Source organism: Panthera leo, chromosome A1 (genome assembly GCF_018350215.1).
Source record: "Panthera leo isolate Ple1 chromosome A1, P.leo_Ple1_pat1.1, whole genome shotgun sequence".
Classification (NCBI taxonomy): domain Eukaryota; kingdom Metazoa; phylum Chordata; class Mammalia; order Carnivora; family Felidae; genus Panthera; species Panthera leo.
Window position 1 is genome coordinate 101,686,569 of NC_056679.1, and position 16,058 is coordinate 101,702,626.

General features: G+C 37.3%; 1 protein-coding gene across 10 annotated transcripts in view; it reads left to right on the plus strand.

Annotated features, from left to right (window-relative positions):
• Positions 1 to 16,058, plus strand: part of CSNK1G3 (casein kinase 1 gamma 3) — a 103,487-nt gene that overhangs the window by 39,303 nt on the left and 48,126 nt on the right. For all 10 annotated transcript variants that reach the window (XM_042933958.1, XM_042933964.1, XM_042933978.1 and 7 more), the window contains one exon: positions 4,248 to 4,317. In XM_042933958.1, coding sequence (XP_042789892.1) covers positions 4,248 to 4,317 — 70 coding nt within the window. The remainder of the gene's footprint in view (positions 1 to 4,247; positions 4,318 to 16,058) is intronic.

Genomic DNA, 16,058 nt, shown 5'->3' on the forward strand with positions numbered 1-16,058 from the left:
GGGGTGCCTGGGTGCTTCAGTCGGTTAAGCATCCAACTTGGGCTCAGGTCGTGAGTTCGAGCCCTGCATTGGGCTCTCTGCTGAGAGAGAGGTCCCTCTCTGCTGAAGCAGGTCCCTTGTCCCCCTCTCCTGCTGCCTTTCCCCCCCTCAAAAATAAACATAAAAGAAAATTTGACAATGTCCTTCCAGGTAGCTTCCAGTATCTCTTTTTCCGTTGATATTTTGAACATGGTAAAAGTGGCTATTAGTTGACCTTCAGGGGTTCAGAAATTACTGATGTGTGAGGAAGCTAGCAGGGAAAGCAAACTCCCATGGAACCACTCTCAAGTCCTCAGTGTGCCATCTCTGACAGCTGTAAGGCAGCTCTGTTCTGGAAGATTGGAGATCTGGGAACTTTTAGAAGACACAACTTTGTTCAGGCACCACTTTTCTCTCCGTCTTGCCAGCCAGGTTTCCCTGAGGCTAAGCCTGGCTTGGTTTTTCCAGTCTGCCTGCCATTGTCAATCTTGCCTCTGCCAAAATAACCACTGTTACTGGGGTAATGTGAGATTAATAAATCAGGAGAGAGAATTAGAAGAAGAGGCTATAGAGAGAAACAGAAAAACTTTGGGGATGAGGTAGAAAACCGTACTACTCAATGTGAAGTGTCTCAGGGAGTGTAGACCAAGTTTCACCGTAACGAATGCTGTGTATTTTCACTGGGAAGTAAAGATGCACAGTAGGTTGTTAGAGCCCCAGGAGAGACTGGCTGGCTGGCTGACATGTAGTTTGGGCCTGGCCTTGACCTAGATGAGTTCACCTTGGTTTAAGGTCTGGCCCTTGGCTTTATGATGGCAAATCTGGTTGGGTCTCTCTTCAGACTGTCCCTGTTAATTAAAGGTAGATGCACAGTAATCATTCAGTTCACACAGTAATCATTCAATTCCCCAGTAATCATTCAGTTCACACAATCAGTCAGGCTTTCAGAGATGTAAATACTTGGAAGCGTTAACTTCTAATTTCAAACGAGGTATCTTGCCATTAATGTCCACAATGCCCAACTCAGTATAAACGATATGTTTGCTTTCTGTAGGCTGATCTACAGAGAAAGCAACTTAAAATTACAGGGTTCCCTTCTGAGCGTGAAATCAGAACAAGGGGAGTTAGTCTGTATGAATCAGAATAGGGAGGCCCAGGATGCAGGGACTGGACAGTGTTTGAAAGGGCATTGCTGACTTTCATTTCTTTGGAATTCTTCCTTTTTCCATGTTCTAGGCCACCCGTCTAGGATCTAGACAATGTGTGGTGTTGAGAGTGGGGGTGGCCCGCAAGGATAGGAATGTAGCAACGCCCAGATAACTGCTGCAGCAGCCTGTGGTGAGCCGCTCCGCTCCCTGGGGCCTGTGAACGATGCTCCCTGACGCGCTGAGACACGGAAACCATTGTGTCAAAGCAGGAGCCACTGCTCTAGACTGTCCTTTCCTGGTCTGTTTCGGTCACTAATTGGTGACCCGTGGGTCCTGTTCTGTTCAGATTTGGGGCTTGTTGACGCTGTTGGCACCATTGGGGCCTTAGTAAACAATCAGTCTGTCATCTTCCAGCCTTCTTATGTATACACGCGTGTGTACAACTCTCTTTAGTTTATCTTCGTGCTGTGTCACTCTCCCCTCGTTTCTTTCCTCCTTCCTTTTTTTGTGGACAGTCATTCTCTGGTGTGATGTGCCCCCTTTTAAAGCACAGTGGTCGGCACTACATATAATAATAGTGTTTTTTTGTAAAACTGGCAATTTTGGGGGCTCTTTTTTTCGTATTTTGAAGTATGCTACACAGCATCGTCTTCGCCTCCACTTGATCCAAAAATCTATTTGGTAGAACAGAAAACGTTTCACATGAACGACTGGACCATAGTTTGGTACTTACTTCATTAAATATTTATGTATATAAAATATCCTTCTGTGTTTTATTTGTATATATTGTATCTTTAAAACAGATCCCAGTTTTCTTCAGAAGCTGCTTTAAAAGTAATCACTTGAAAATGTTAAGTTTGGATGCTTTCAATGCTATCTGATTTCTCTAGTTTGGTAGAAATAGGGGCATTTTGATAACAGTGGTGTTGAGAGAGCATAGTCACTGATAACTTCAGCTCTGCTATCTCTTAGAAAGGTTTTTACGTTCATTTAACGTTATGCTAGTTCAGATGGATAGTTAGTTTCAGGGTAAGTTGTTAATTTGACCTCACCTGGCACCCTTATATGTTGTTATTTGCACTTATATAATAACCTGTTGCTAATGAATCATGAAAATGTCAACGTGTGATGAGGTGACTTTTGTTATATGGTGGTATAATAAAATTTTACTGCTGGTAAAGTACTGGAATCAAGCTGAACTGACTCACCTAAATTAGATCTGAGTTTCTGTTTTTCCCAAGGGAGTTTGAGTGATTGAATAAGTTATGTGTTTAATTTCACTGGTGATTGCATACGTGGGCATCTTTCTTTACATTTTATAGTTACATACTTCTGTACAGTTAACTGAAGAATTTATAGTTATGATAGCACTCACTTTGTGGAGGGCACTGTTTTCAGTCATGTATATACATGTGTATACATATATATATAAAATAGGAATAAATATATGCGTATATGTATAATGAAAAAAGATAAAGTTTTATTCCTCTTTTATAGAGGAGGAAACTGAAAAGTACAATAAGGTTGGTAATTGGCCAAAGTCTACTCAGCTAGTAACTAGTGGATTCAGGATTCTGACTCCGGATGCTTTAGTTTTAGTGTCTGTGCTTTTTCGTGTCTGTCCTGCCTCTCAACAGCTAAGCTGTTGGTTTTCTCTTACGACGATCTTTAGGACTATAATTTTTCCCCTGGGATTTTAATCATTCCTGGTCTGAAGTGTTTGTCATGGGTCATAGTTTTCATGACGCTATGTTTTGAGATAGCCTTGTTTTTAGTTATTCTGTTTGGGATCCATATTCCTCCTGAATCTGTGGTTTGTTGTGTTTCATCAGTTCTTGCAGATTCACAGCAATTGTTTCTTCACTTAACTGCCTCTGCTCCCTTGTCTCTCTTCTTTCCTCCTGAGACTCTTATCAAATGTCTGTTAGACCTTTTCATTGTATTGTCCAGATCTCTCATGGTGTGTGTGTGTGTGTGTGTGTGTGTGTGTGTGTGTGTGTGTATTTTCCATTTTTCTTCTTTCATATTGCATTCCATATGATTTACATAGATGGATTCTACATCATGTTTTAGTTCTGTAGATGTTTTTCCATGTATCTTCGAGTTTCCTACTTCTCTCTTCTGTTGTATTAATCTGCTGGCAGACTGAGTTTGTTATTTCGGTTATGGAAGCTTTAAAAATATTTTTGAGATTCTGTTGATTTTGTTCAAATCTTGTTACTTTGTTATACTTTTCTATTGGGTCTGGTACAGATTTCCTGTTCCTCTGCTTTGTAGTGTCCTGCAGATGTTTTCATACCTTTATTATTTATTTCTTATGTCTAAAATTTCTGTTGCTTCTGCTTACGTTGTTTCTCTGTGTGTAAAGTCTCAAAAACATTATGTTGAGTGAAAAAAACCAGACACATATAAAACATAATGTCATTTATATCAAATCCAACAACAGACAAAACTCATCCAAAGGTGACAGAAGTCCAAAAGTCATTACGTCTGAGGGAGGGATGATGGGAATGTTCTAGAGGTTTTTTGAGGTGGTGGTTGCAGGAGTATGTATAGTTAACTAAGCTCTCGGACCTAATGCTCACAAATGGTGTGTTTTATTATAAGCTATACCGTAGCTAAAAGAATTAAAAAATATATTGTTGCTCCTGTGGAAAGTTTGATATTTTCACCCTTGTTCTTTCTTACTTGTCTATAGTTCCCTTTAACCCTAAAGCATTACGTGAGAAATACACAGTTCAGAGGTGAATTTCTGGGAACAGGAGAAAGAGTAAGGGCTACCATTTCCCTAGTCGTGAATGTTCAGAGTCTATTTTCCTTTAGGGTCAAAGAGTCAAACATAGATTTCCTTACTGCCTCATCTAATAGCCACTTAACCTTATGTACATGTATGGCATCAATTGATTTTAATTGAATGCAAAGTTCATTTTTATTTGGTTCTAACTTTAGAAAAAGCTGCCTAGTAGAATGTTCAAGTATGTAAGAGTTGGTACCAAGATTTGGAACATTTCGAATAGGGACTTAGTGATCTTTTAGTAACTTAAATATTTTTTTTGTTATTTTTGTTGATTTTTTAATTAGGAGCCCATGAAATCCAGAGCACCACAGCTACATTTGGAATACAGATTCTACAAGCAGCTAGGATCTGGAGGTAAAGTCTTACATTAATTTTTAAATTTGTAATAAAATGAGTTGTCATGATTAATAACTCTTTGGTTTCAAAGAATAGTATTTTAAATTTGGTGAAAGTGAATCACTTCTTAAGGCTATGCTTACGAGACACTTCCTTACTAGACTGTTAATGTTCTCTTTTTATTTTACTTACGACATTTTTGGAGCTGACTGTGTTGGTGCTAATATGAATAGAGAACATTGTGAAAAAAATTTGAGAATACAAGCTGCGTATAGCTAATATCCTTAGCCTTTTTGGTGACATTACACTTATTAAAATGGCTTAGCACATAGTGGTAGGCTGAAAAATGGTCCCAGAGAAGAGATCCATATCATAATCCTTGGAACCTGTAAATTCACCTCTGCAGGAATGATGAAGTTAAGGATCTTGTGATGGGTAGATTATTCTGGATTATCTCCATGGCCCTGAACACAGTCATAAATGTCCTTGTGAACGAGAGGCAGAGGGACATTTTACATACATAGAAGAGGAAAAGGCTAAGTGGCTACAGAGGCAGAGATTAGAGTGATAGAGCCATAAGCAGGGAATTCTGGCAGCCACGAAAACCTGGAACAGCCTTCTAGGATTCTCCCTTGAACCTCCAGCGGGGATGCGCCCCTGCTAACACCTGGATTCAACCTGGCGAGACTGATTTCGGATTTCTGGCCTCCAGATCTGTGACCAAATAAATTGCTCTTTTAAGCCACAAGCATGCAGTAATTATATTGGCTGTAGGAAATTAATACAGGTGTATTTTTATAGAAAGTCTAAAATTAGTGAGAATGGATTATTTTTTGCTGTTGGAAAAAAGTAATGAGAAATTTTCCTATAGTATGTTGCATTTCCTTTATGGAGAAGCTTCTCACAGCTATACTTTCTCTGTTCACATCTATTCTGCTAACTATAATGATTTTTGTACGTGTGGTTTCTTACCAGGTAGGGATATTTTGTTGCCCTGGATTTAGTAGAATGTGATTTTTTTTCCCCATGTGTCTTTTTGTACGCACGTGTTTACATTTTAGTTGATAGAGTTGAGCAGTTCTTAACACATTATTCATTTTGCACATTCTTTTTTCCTAAGAGCATACTTTGCAAATGAGTAGTCATTATGGGGACGATGAGTTGACATTTTGTATTAATGTTTTTATCACTATTGGCTTCTTGTAATGCATTTTTAAGTCTGATACAAATAGTCCTCCAGGAGTTATCAAAATTTTCACTGATGACTGAGGGATTTAAAGAATAGGAAGATAAAACTAATTCTAAGTGAAGCTGTACATATTAGTTAGGACTAGCAAGTGTGATAGAAAGCCCTAAGAAGCGAATTGGAGGGGGGGGGAAAGGCTTTATTGGCTCATATCTTGGAAATTCAGGGAAGGGACCAATACATTAAGACATTATTGTGTCCAGGACTTCAAATACTTTGATCAGGGACATTTGTGAGTTTGTGTCTGTGCTCTGCCTTTTTGTGTGTGTGGAAGCTTCATTTTCTGCTTGGCTCTTTTTATGAGATAGCAGAGGTAATTACCATTAGCCTAACTTAGCAATTATAATAGCATTCCTTTCCTAAGAATTCTAGCAGAAGATTTAGGACTGAATCTGTCTTATTTTGTGTCCTGTGCCTTTCCTCATTCTAATCACTATGAATTTGATTTCCCAGACTTAGATCTTATGCTCATTTCAGGAGCTACCTGAAACTCAGGGACTGAGAATGGGGTGAGGTGGTTGCCGAATGCGAAGCTGAGGTGTTAATCAGAAGGAAGATTGGAGGCTGGGCCAATAAAGACAACAGATCTATCATTACTTAAGTAGTAAAACTATCATTTGGAAAAATAGGATTGAACACTTTAATTAGGTAAGAATGAATAAGTCACTTTAGAGTGCAGGGAGTCATTGAATTGAATACCAAAGGCGCCCTTTTATTATTATATTCTTTGCCTTTTTTAACCTTTAGAAATTATGTCAGAGTAGTAATAAAAATGAAACCTATGTCTCTACCACTTGAATGCCAAAGGACTGCAGTGTTCCACAGTGAGCAGGGGCTACCATGTTCCGGACAGTCTGTATATATCAGGGTGTCCCCTGTGCTACATGGCGTAGCATTTACATAGGTTGAAATCTGAGTGGTATTGCATGAAGCTGCCAAATAGGAATATTCTTGAGCGATTTATGTGAATCATGTGAATTTTGGTTCCTAGGTAGTATTTTATGAGCCACGAATTTTAAAAGCATCTTTGAGTACACATGTGAGCTCTGTAGAAAAAAAAAAGTTTAATTGTTTGGGGAGAGAACCATGATTTTAAAATAGTTTGATTTTGGAATTGATACTTGATTATCTTTTCAGACTCTTCTTAATCAAAAATGAGCCATTCAAAGTAATTTAACTCCCTCATGGTATTTTATTTGAGTAGTAGCTTGCTTGTTAGTGTTCTCTTTAAAAATAGGTTATTAACTCAATATCCAGACTGTTTAAAGAACTCCTAAAACTTGACCACAAGAATACAAACAATCCAGTTCAAAAGTGGGCAAAGGGCTTGAGTAGACATTTCTCCAAAGATACACAGATGGCCAATAAACAGCTGAAAAGATGCTCAGTGTCACTAATCATTAGGGAAACGTAAATCAAAACTACAAAGATAGACCACTCCACACCCATAGAATGGCTCTTACCAAACAAATGAGAAACAAACCAAAGACCGGTAAACAAGTGTTGGTGTGAATGTGGAAACATGAAATCTTCATGTGTTGCCAGTGGGAATGTAAAATGGTACAGCTGCAGACGATATGGAAAATAGTATGACTGGTCCTCAAAAAAAAATTAAGGATAGAATTCCCATCTGATGCAGCAATTCTCCTTCTTGTTATATATGCAAAAGATTGCATGCTAACAGAGATTTGTACCCCTATGTTCGTAGCATTATTCGCGATAGCCAAAGGGCGGAAACAGCCTAAGTGTCCATCACTGGATGAATGAAATGTGGTGTGTTTGGACACATGCTACGAGATAGATGAGCCTTGAGGACATTAGGCTAAACAAAGTAAGCTCGTCACAAAAGGACAAATACCGTATGATTTCGCGTATTTGAAGTACCTAGAGAGTCAGGTTCATAGAGACAGAAAGCAGAATGGTGGTTGCCAGGGGCTGAGGGATGGGGGAATGGGAAAATAGTATTTAATGGGTATGGAGTTTCAGTATGAGGTGATGAGAAAGTTCTGGAGATGGACAGTGATGGTGGTTCCACAGTGCTTGTGAATATTTACCTAACGGCCCTGAACCGTATACTTAAAAATGGCTAAAAAGAACAAATTTTATATTATGTATGCCTTACCACAGTAAAAGCAGAAGTCAAAAGGTGGATTTACTCAGAATCACTTAGTGAGATGTGAAAACATCTATAACGTATCTAGTTCTGCCTGTCTGGATTTTGAGCCTCCGGTAAGTCTTTCTCTTTCTCTAGTTTCCCTGAAAACATCCCTCTTTTCTCTATTATTTGTTCACTGAATCCGTTCTGTACATACAGTGGGACTGTACCACTTGACTGCAGTGTGTACGGCTGACAGGTTACTACTCAGCTTTCCTTGGGATTAGAATATTGTTTTATACCATTATCACTTTCTGCGGTAGCAAAAATGTAATGTGTCGAATAGCCTTATTTTGTCACAGACACTCAGCATTTATTGGGTAAAATGAGGGTTGAGATTTAGCAGTCATCAGCACGTAGGCGCTTTCTAAAGCTAAGGGAATGGATGAGGTCTCCCGCTCGGGTAGAGTGTCACGTGAGAAGAGGAACGGGGAGGAAACCATGCTGACCCCTGCATTGGGCACGAATGAATTTGACAGTCGATAACAAAAATCATGACGACAGTAGTTTAAACAAGTCAGGGGATGTTCTGTGAGGGAAAATAAACAAAGAGTTGGAGGTAGATGGTTCTGAGGTTGATACAGCTTCCCAAAAGTGAGGAATCTACTCTCGTTAGCTTCCTGCTCCTGTGTTTCGAATGTGGCTTTCATCCTTACCATCCTGGAAGTTTTTGTAACAGGAGGGAGGGAGAAAAGGATGAAATTGCTTTCTAAATAAGGATAACTTCTAATTCTTTATCTCCTGCTTCCATTCTTAAAATCTACTTACTTAAAATCTACTTACACGTATATCCATAGTGGAATCAGATATTTTTTTCTACGTAGATTTTCAGTCCCTCCCTTCTTTTCTCCTTTTCCAGTGATTTTTCTCTCTTTCCAGAGAACTGTTTGCTCTTCTGGATTATCTTGTTCCGTTAGTGGCACACCCATTCAAATTGAGAAAGTTGGTTGTCTTTGATTTAAGCCTTTTGGGATGATCACAGAATTCTGTCGTATCATTTAGTGTAAAGTCCGAACTTTTTTCTCTTTTCTACTAATCCACTTTTTGGTTGCACTGAACGTACTCTTCCTTGAATAGATCTTATTATTTTCATCTGCCTGTATTCTCCTTTGTGGAATGTCTTTCTTTCTCAATGAATTCCTTCTTTCTTCAGGCCCTCGCTAAATGTCACCTCTTTTGCAATGCATGTTCTGACATTGGTTTCTCTCCAGAAATGCTTATGTTTTGACCTGAAATTATTTTGAACATATCTTTACTTTTGTATCGTACTATGTGATGTGATTATTTGCTTGTGTCTGTCTCTTCCACTGACCTATGAACTCTTTGAGGGCAGTGAAATGCTATATTTGCTTTTTTATCCTTGAAACTGAGCAAAATGCTTGACAATTGTAGGTCCTTGGTAAATGGTTGAAATGATAAATTCTTAAATGAGAAAGACTGTTTTTTCTCATAAGATGTGAAGTTACGATATGTAATGTCCAAAATTTCCTGTAGCTTTTTTAAACTTGTATGATTGATGTTGAAAGTTTGATATTCCAATATTATAAAAGATTGTTATGTTATTAAATTTTGAGTTTCATTTCTGATATAGAAACATAGCCATACAGTTTCAAAAAAATTTTTTTAAGTTTATTTCATTTGAATTTTTCTCTAATTAGGTAATTTTAATTCCTCATTTTAGGGATCTAGAAACAGAAGGAAAAAAATCAATGATAAGTATTTTTTAAATGAATGGAAATGGTAAACCAAGGAGATATGCAGATCGTTATCTAATTAACTGAACTGTACCATTCAGCCATCTAAAAATAATCACTTTCCAGAGAAGCATAGGTTTTTAATCATTTGAATAATTTATTTTTTTATGTATTTGAGAAAAAGTTCAGTTGAATTGTTGATACTTTATGAGAATGCCTGGAGTATATTTTGAAATTGATGGAGAGATTTCCTTTGATGAACAGTGATTCTGAGTATTGCTTCTTTATGTTATTTCCTTCCCGTCAGTTGGTTTTAATGGGCTATGTTCGGGGAAACGTTGCAATTATGTGTTCCTCAGAATTTCTCTATTAACTGATACCTTTATAATGGTAAAATAACCTTATTTTGTCATAAACTGTTACTTCCCAAAAGAAGTAGAATAATCTTTTTTTCTGTTATCAATTACTGTTGTTGGCAACTCTGTAAGTATAGAAATGATATTAAATATACTATTTGAGACTATGCTTATGTTAAATCATCGTTTCTAAGTTAGTGTCTTGACTTTTGATGTGCCCTGAACTGTGTAGTTCTAAACAGTAATTTGATAATGGCATCGGTGGCTGTTTCAAAATTATACCTCTTCATAATACTGCCTTCTGAGAGCTGTTACTTTAAAAGGCTTGTTTTTCTGCCTTATACTGACCCCTGTGCCTTCTCTGTTTGTGCCTTGTTAAGTCAGGATTTAGATGTTCCCTCTGTGTTTTGCTCTGGTGTATAGATGCCTCCATTTGCACATCCTTTTCCAAACTATTTATAGGGTCTGTCTGCTAGCTAAAAGACTGTTGGTGATTCCATAATGTATGGACATTTGATCATAGTACTTTTAAGAACGGTTGTATTAGGGTCACACCTTGAAACCTGGCTATATACATTGGTTAATATCTAAAATTCCTTTAATTCTTTAAAAGCCTGATTCTTAGAGTTTGTCTGTTTTCAAGAAATTTAAGAAATGTTCCTCTTTCTGTGTAATCTTGTGTCTGAGAAAACAAAGAGAACATTGTAAAAAACCATGGCAGTTAAGTGAATAAACTAATGAGAACATCGCCTGTTGTATTTTGGTATTAATGAAAATCGTGAAGAACACTCTAGCGGTGGGTCAGTGGTTAGAGTAGACGTCATCTCAGCTCACGTAGGGGACAGTCGACGTAGCAGCTTCTGAGAGTTCCCTTCTCTGTCTCTGCTTGCTTGATTTCAGAAGACATCTTAAGTGTACGTAATACTTCTGTTCCCTGTAGAGGCTTCTCTGTATGGGAATTTCTGTAAGTTATGCATTGCTGAACTTTTACCGATTTGTACATGACTGCATATGTACATTGCTACTTTGCATAGAAGCGTACACAGTTTTTGTGTTAAAGTCATTATAGTTGATGGAGAAGGTCTATTTGTAAAGAATGCTATGCATTATCAGTGTAAGAAAGAAGGGTTAACTGATAGTGGTTTCAGTTTGGTTTACCTGGTGCAGGTATTAGGATGGTTGTATGGTGTGTGGTAATTAGAGCATTTTTAGTGATAAATTAATCACATAAGAATTTTAAATAAATCCGTACCTTGGAATAGGGTAGGACTAAATGGTGATGGGTTTAATTTTCTACGATACAGCCTCATTTTTAAATTTCTGTACGTAAGAGTAAAAGATTGAAAATGCAAAGCCATTAAAAACAATAGGATGATTTTTTTATTTCCTTTTTTTAAATGTTTGCTTATGTTTGAGAGAGAGACAGAGTGTGAGGGGGGAGGGGCAGAGAGAGGGAGACACAGAATTTGAAGCAGGCTCCAGGCTCTGAGCTGTCAGCACAGAGCCTGCACGGGGCTCAAACCCATGAACCTTGAGATTGTGACCTGAGCCAACATCAGATGCTTAACTGACTGAGCCACCCAGGTGCCCCTTCATTTTTATTTTTGATTTAAATATAAAGTAGCACATGGTGAGAAAAAAGTTTGTAAACTGGAAGGTTGGAGGTGAAAATGATACAGAAATCTTATTTTTTCCTTAATTATTTAGGCCCAGAGGATAAGTGAATAATGAATAATAAAATATAACATAATGAATGTGATTTTATTCGTTATTCATATAACATTCAATATTCAATATAATGAAAAATACTTGTTTGTAGGTGTTATTTTTTTTTTAATGTTCTTTAACATTTTGAATAATGTCAGAATTTGTAAATAGAATTGTCACAGAAAGGACTATTTTTTTTTTTTCTCTTTACAGTGCGGTGGCTTTATTTTATTTGGGGTTTATTACTAGAATTTTATTACTAAATGTGGGTGCTGGGTGCTGTGGTATTTAATGGAACCACTCTTTGCCAAGTCTGGAACTCATTGCACCTGCCGTTCAGATCAGAGCTTGGTGTTCAGTTGGGTCAGCGATTCTCAAACTTCTGGGTCTCAGGATCCTTTTTTACAATTGAAACTTCTTGAAGATCCCAGAGAACTTTAGTTGTTGTGAGTTAGAGCTATTATTTACCACATGAGAAATTAAAACAAATATAAAAACACTGGTATGTTAATTCATTTTAAAATGGCACTAATGTTTTAAAATCCCAACTAACCATATTTTCCAAATCAAAAAACTGTGAGAAAAGTGCCCTTGTTTTACAAATTTGCACAATTCTTTAATATCTGGCTTATGAGAACACAGCTAGATTCTCCTGTCATCTTCATTACTCAGTCTGTTGCCATATCGCATGTCGTATAGTCTCTACAAAATTAGCCTGTTCGCTTGTGAGAGAATAAGAGTGAAAAAGGTAAATGACATCTTAGTATTATTATAAAAATAATTTTGATGTCAGTGACCTGAAAGGGTTTCGTGGACCACCCATCCATTCCCCCACGTATCTCCAAACCACATGTCGAGAGCTACTGACTTGAGATAGAAGCCTTTATCTTAAAGGTTGAGAAGGCCTTAAAGTAAAACTTCTTTGGAAAAGGAAGTTTTCTATGTGATAATTCTCTATAGTATTTCTAATCAGATTTTAGGTTTTCTTAGTCACCTCTGTGGGGTTGAAATTTCCCAGTCAGAGCCTGAATGCTTTTGTTCTGATCCTTCCTAGATGAACAATATGAAAATGGAAAATGGAAAGAAACATCATGATATTCCTTCTTTTAATGACAGGCTACACTGTCACCCAACTGGAGGGAACTGAAGTACTTGACCGCGTGGCACAAAGTACTACGCAGTCTTTAAGAGTGTTTGTTAGACCTCCTAATGTTGTGACTTGAATTAATTAATATTGTTTTGTCATGGAAATAGCTGAACTATAAATAATGAAGTGTTTAATGAAATTAATTTTGGGAAACTACGGGTGAGATTGTATTTTCAAATAATATGTGAATTTTGTATTCTTGCCCATTCTTCAAATTCTCTTGGAGAAAAAAAAAGTATACTTGTCTTGAAAATGAGGGCTGTGTAGTATTCCATTGTGTATACACAATGGAATACTACGTGGCAATCAGAAAGAATGAAATATGGCCTTTTGTAGCAACGTGGATGGAACTGGAGAGTGTGATGCTAAGTGAAATAAGCCATACAGAGAAAGACAGATACCATATGGTTTCACTCTTATGTGGATCCTGAGAAACTTAACAGAAACCCATGGGGGAGGGGAAGGAAAAAAAAATGAGGTTAGAGTGGAAGAGAGCCAAAGCATAAGAGACTGTTAAAAAACTGAGAACAAACTGAGGGTTGATGGGGGGTGGGAGGGAGGGGAGGGTGGGGGATGGGTATTGAGGAGGGCACCTTTTGGGATGAGCACTGGGTGTTGTATGGAAACCAATTTGACAATAAATTTCATATATTGGAAAAAAAATAATAAAAATTCTCAAAAAAAAAAAAAATGAGGGCTGCCAGTAAGCATCAGTGATATTGGAAGTTATCAGAACTGACATTCATAAATTCACAGTGGATGACCCTTTATAGCTGGCTCTTTATGGTAGTCTCAGAAATAATTTTAGAATTGTGTGACATATACGTTTATACTTGAAAATTCACTGGTTGTAAGACCAAGCTTGCTCTTGCCCTTCGGTTGGATTGCATTCATGTGATTCAGTCCCCAGATACTTTGATCAAGATACTTTGATACTTTGATAAAGGGGTTAGTAACTTAACCCCTTTCTTACTATTCTTGCTAAGCCTTCTTTCTGCCCTGTGTGCTCTCCTTTTGCGCCCTCTTTTCCTTCACCTGTCTTTCTTCCAGAAACCCTCTTTCCTGTGGTCTTGCTTTCCATACTCATATTGGCTGTGGTGGTGGTGTTTTATTTTTGCTTAGGGTACTCCCCAGCCCCTGTTTGTTATTTGCAATGTTTCCTAACTCCTAGCAATTTAATTTGTTTGCTCAGTGTTAGAAAACTGCCCAGACTTGTCCTGGGAAATGAAATTCTAGTTTGACCTTTACAGTGTTTGCTTTATGTTGTTGATTTACAAAAAAAAATTACAACTTTTGATTTTGTCCTTTAGTGACATGAGATTCATGTTGAAATACGTTATTAATAATACTTACCTGAGAAGTTTCTACACTCATTGGTTTATAGAACCTTATGTATCTTAAGGAGTCATTTAGAGTTGATTATCTTTTGTTATTCGCCATCTATGCTGACTCGTATTTGAAGGTAAAATTATATTACGTGATAAAGCTGAGGTATTTTCATTCAAATTGAAGACTCCGTGTCTGTTTAATTTACTCAGTGAAATGTAATACTGTGTATGGAATTTAGCCATCTTGGGTAAGTTAGAGATACATTCTTTTGAAACGCTTTGAAACTATTAAAGAAAGGAAATTTTGGAGAAACCTGAAGCAATTTTTGTCCTTTTACTGATCTTTGTCATGGTGTTATTATAGAAATACGAAGGTGTTTTATGTAAATAGCTTGATTGAATGTACATGGTTGGTATGCAGTAATTCTCCTCCCCACGGCCGAGTTGGCTTATCTGAAGCAGAGCAGAGCAGATTTACTTATGCACGCTTTTCCTCATCTAGGAGAAATTGTGTGTGAATAATTATAAATTTCGTGTCATGCTTAATAGAGATAGTTTGGTAAGAGGAGATTGGAAGGTTGGGTCAGAAGAGAAGTTGGCAGCTTGGATGGCAGAACTAGAGTAGAAATTTTTGAGATGCAGCCTTAGAAGAGTTCAAAATGAGGCAGAGTAAATCTGAGCCTTCGAAACGGTTCTTTTTGTTAGTGAGGTGTGGTGGGAAGGCAGGGGGAAGCCAAACTTAGATTATAGGGCCACAGAGTCCCAACGGGTGTCCCTTGCTTTGTTTCTAGGAGCTCCAGAATGAAGCTAATGGTTGATAAGAGTAGGGGTAAACCTATGTAACTTTCAGCGTTGGGGAGACTGTTTTGGGAACTACTTCCTGCTCAGTGACAGTTCGCAGATTAAATAAATGTAGCCTAAATCTTTTAACAATTCAAGTTTTTCTTCGCGGTCCCAGAGGAATCCAAATCATGAGCATTTTATTCCTGGTTGCAAAAATAGCATGTGTTCTTCTTAACAGTTTGGAAAAGTTCAAAAAAATATAAAACTGGAAGGAGAAATCAACTGTGCTTCCAGTAATCGCTGTTAGCTTTGTGGTTTTTCCTTCTAGTATGTTTGCATATGTGTGTTTAATGAGTCATTAAAGACATTTTATTTTAAAAGTAATGTATGGCTGTTGTAAACAACAAAATTAATTGATCACTTTAGAATCGTAACAGTAGCAGAAGTTTGCCCTTCACAGTTTTCTCTAAAGGTAGTTAAAGGTTGTGTTATGTTCCACAGTATGGGTATGACATAATTGGTTTAATTCGTCGGGGGGTTGATGAATGTGTAGGTGGTTCCCAGTTGCTTTTTTTTTTTACACTGTTAACAACCATGCAGCATGAACATAGTTGTATGCATACATTTGCTTATTTTGAAAACGTTAGGGTACTTTTCCTCCAAAAACATCCCAATTCATGTTCTCCCCAATCAAGTTTTTAACTCACAACTTTGTAAATCTCGGTTAATTAGCTTTTAAATTATAAATACCCTTCTGATACTATACTAAAACTTGACCAGTGATAGTTTCTTAAAGTTGCAGTGTAGAGTTAGTAGACATCAAAACAAAACAAAACAACTTTTCCTACTCTTTCTTACATTAAAATCCCTTGTACTTTATAACAAGATCATTTGCCTGTGCATGATTTTGTAAATACATGCATTGGTGACTGGGAACATACTGGTTTACTGAAACAGATTTTCAAATATCGCCATATTCATTACCTAACAATTAGGGCATAATAATTACTGTCACTACAGTTTCATCAGAAAAAAGGTACTGTGTTTTTCTCTTTTTATTTTTTTAAGTAATATAAAATTTTTATCTATCTATATCTATCTATCTATCTATCTATTTATCTATCTATCTATCGAAGGAAAGAGAGGGTCTCAAGCAGGCTCCACAGCATTGTGAGTGATGAACCTGGAGATCGTGACTTGAGCAGAAATCAGGAGTCATTGCTTAACTGACTGAGTTACCTGAGTCACCCAGGCACCCCATGTGTTTTTCTCTTTTTAGTATTGGGAAGCTTTCAAAGGTCATCCTGGCAGAAATGAATTTAGCCAAAATACGGTTTTTACGT